This window comes from Amphimedon queenslandica, unplaced genomic scaffold (genome assembly GCF_000090795.2).
Source record: "Amphimedon queenslandica unplaced genomic scaffold, v1.1 AMPQUscaffold_11527, whole genome shotgun sequence".
Taxonomy (NCBI): domain Eukaryota; kingdom Metazoa; phylum Porifera; class Demospongiae; order Haplosclerida; family Niphatidae; genus Amphimedon; species Amphimedon queenslandica.
Window position 1 is genome coordinate 1 of NW_003548231.1, and position 2,888 is coordinate 2,888.

Sequence of the window (2,888 nt, forward strand, 5' to 3'; positions counted from 1 at the left end):
GCACAAGACAACCTAACTGTCTTGATAAAGGAATTCAGTTTAATTAGACTAACCATTGGCCACTACACTGGCTATGATAAAAGGATGAGATTCAAAGTATAAGATACTGTAACTGTATGAGACCTTGTTTAATATTATGTACTGATTATAGGTAATGAATAATGAATGTTTTGCAGAGGAGATTAAACTAGCTGATGGAGAGGAACAAGAGCTGAGGACTTTACTTGATTACAAAGAAGGTGTGATAGTTGATCCATTACTCAATTACTGATGTTACTTATACTAATGGTATAGGATCAATATTTGAACAAGATAAACAACTGAATATCATCAAAAAAAGAAAAGGTATAGTTAGTGAATGATGAAGATATTTTATTAATGTATTTTTACTTGTATAGAGTATATTGAAAGGAGACTAGAGACACCAGGTATAGTACTAACTTAAAGCATGTATTAAAGTAATGTGGAGTTGATAATCATTTGAACAATCAGTACAATTATCTTATAAATTAAAATTCTCATTGTGTCATTACTGTAGAGTCTAAACTGAAAGTGAAGCTAGTGACTAGAGGGAAGTTGATAAATAAAATATTCAAATCAAAGAAATCAGAGACTCAGTATTTCCGAACCTCTCTCCTAATGAAAGCAGGTACTGAGTCTACTGGTATAATCTGTCTATACTACCTCATGACAGGAAGAGAGGAGGCATTAGTGGAGTATAAGAAAGAGATTGAGTTACTACAAGAAGATATATCAATAACTAGTGAACAACTGCTGATGATTCAAAAGGGAAATGTTGAGAGTATGTGATATGTTAGTAATTAAATCATTAACTGATTGATATATTGTATAGAGAAGGATCAGTGTACACAATCACTGGATACACCAACAGCAGAATCTATTTACACATCACGTATTGACTATCAGGCACGACATAGTGATGAAATATCATTTACTGAGGGAGAGCAGCTGGAGATATATGACAAAAGAGGTGGTGGCCATCAGTGGTATGGAAGATCCTTGGTGTTTGGTGATGAGGGATACATTCCTAGTAGTTGTGTTTACTCAATGTTGGAGTCACTTCAATTGTTAGAGTTTATACTGTCAGTGGAAGAAGTGTCCCTTCCTATTCTACAGAAGATAAGGAATGATTCATCTAGTAATGATGAGAAAGCTTCTCTTTTCTTGGAGACTATTAATGATGATCCTATTATGATATCTGCACTGAGACAAGACAAGAAACAACATGATAAAGGTAATATTTGTGATTATTGTGACAGTCAGTATAATTATTGATGAACATGTAATGTCATGTGTACATGCATACTTGTGTATGTAGCATGTACAATGTACATGTAATTTTATACATTATATTCCTGTCCCTACATATGTACACATTACATGTGTGTATGTATGTACATATGTATTGTGTGTGTGTATTTGTTTATTGGTTGTAGTGACAACTAGCAAGTTGTGTGTGTTTGTATATACACATGATGTGAATATGTGTATTATTATGTACATACATGTATATAAGTATAATCCTTTGGTTTATATTAGGAGTCACTGGGAGAGTGAACTGGGACAGTAACTTTGTATCCCTTGAGTATTCATCTCCAGTTCAGTGTAATGAAGTGATTAGTAATATTAATAATAATCATGAGGTGATTAGACTCAACTACTCATCTACTAATAGTACAGTATCTCTACTATCATCAACTAAACTGCATACACTAAACCTGAGGGCACTTGAGATATACCGCACTCCGTTAACTAATGATTGTATCCAGTACTTGTGTATACTACTAACTAATAATAAAACAATACAAGAACTAGTCATCAATTACCACTCCATTAGTGATAGAGGAGTTACTAATATCTGTCAAGCACTTGAACACAACTCTACACTTACCTCATTAGATCTTTATCGTAATCCTCTCATCACTTCTACTAGTGGACTGTCTCTTTTTGAGCTCCTCCTCAATAACTCATCACTAGTTAAACTGAATCTAAGGAAGACTTCATTGTCTACTGAGTCAATACTACTCATCCTCCAGTCACTAATGGATAATAATAATATAAAGAGACTCACACTAGACGGTCGACACAAAGAGACTTGTATTAATACTTATCCTATCTATCACCTCATACAAGACAGAGTCCACTGGTGGTAACTATATAATGTTCATCATGTTCATGTACGTACCACAAGGTTATACTACATTGTAGTCGTTTTATTTTAAAATACCAAAATTAACTACAATTAGAAGACAGTAAACACTTCATTAGCTGCACAATATTTCAGAATATTTTAATGTGGAAATGTTCCAAATTTTAAGTTAATAAATTATATACCAATCAAAAAATTACAAAATTGAAGTTTCATACTAACTAATGGAAGAATACAACTGGTATCACCACAACAACCATAATAATAATAATAACTAGAAGTAATGTAGAACATTAAGGGGCGAGCCTAAGCTAGCAAAGCAACTAGCAAAGCAATTATGTGGCACTGGACCTATCCATCTATAATCTACTCCCGATGATTTCAAAGCATGCATCATGATTTAGGCATAGCAAGCGTGATTTACATGATGAAAGTTTAATGCTGCTGATAAAATCACTTTATATCATTTGTTTTATTTAACTTTTAGTCTTCTAGTTTCACATACACATTTCTTGCCTATAAATGTCTGGAAAGATGCTTCACTTAGCTTTAGATATAATATTATCTGATGTTAAGATGACTGAGAAAAGCTTGATTGACTTTCACAGTTTTAATAGCAATTGCATCAATAAAGACGAGCTTTATAGTTTATTCATTGAATTTAAAGCCTTCTATAGCTGCTGAAGAAGTCTTTGGATGGTGTATCTGCCTTATATTG

General features: G+C 33.0%; 1 protein-coding gene across 1 annotated transcript in view; it reads left to right on the plus strand.

Moving 5' to 3' along the window:
* The first annotated feature begins 6 nt into the window (after positions 1–6).
* The window catches only part of LOC109589219 (uncharacterized), a 7,925-nt gene continuing 5,043 nt past the window's right edge, over positions 7–2,888 (plus strand). The window contains exons 1-7 of the mRNA XM_020005329.1: positions 7–96; positions 152–239; positions 295–345; positions 399–428; positions 539–649; positions 695–802; positions 854–1,116. Of these exons, the coding sequence (XP_019860888.1) occupies positions 85–96; positions 152–239; positions 295–345; positions 399–428; positions 539–649; positions 695–802; positions 854–1,116 (663 nt within the window). The 5' untranslated portion in view covers positions 7–84. The remainder of the gene's footprint in view (positions 97–151; positions 240–294; positions 346–398; positions 429–538; positions 650–694; positions 803–853; positions 1,117–2,888) is intronic.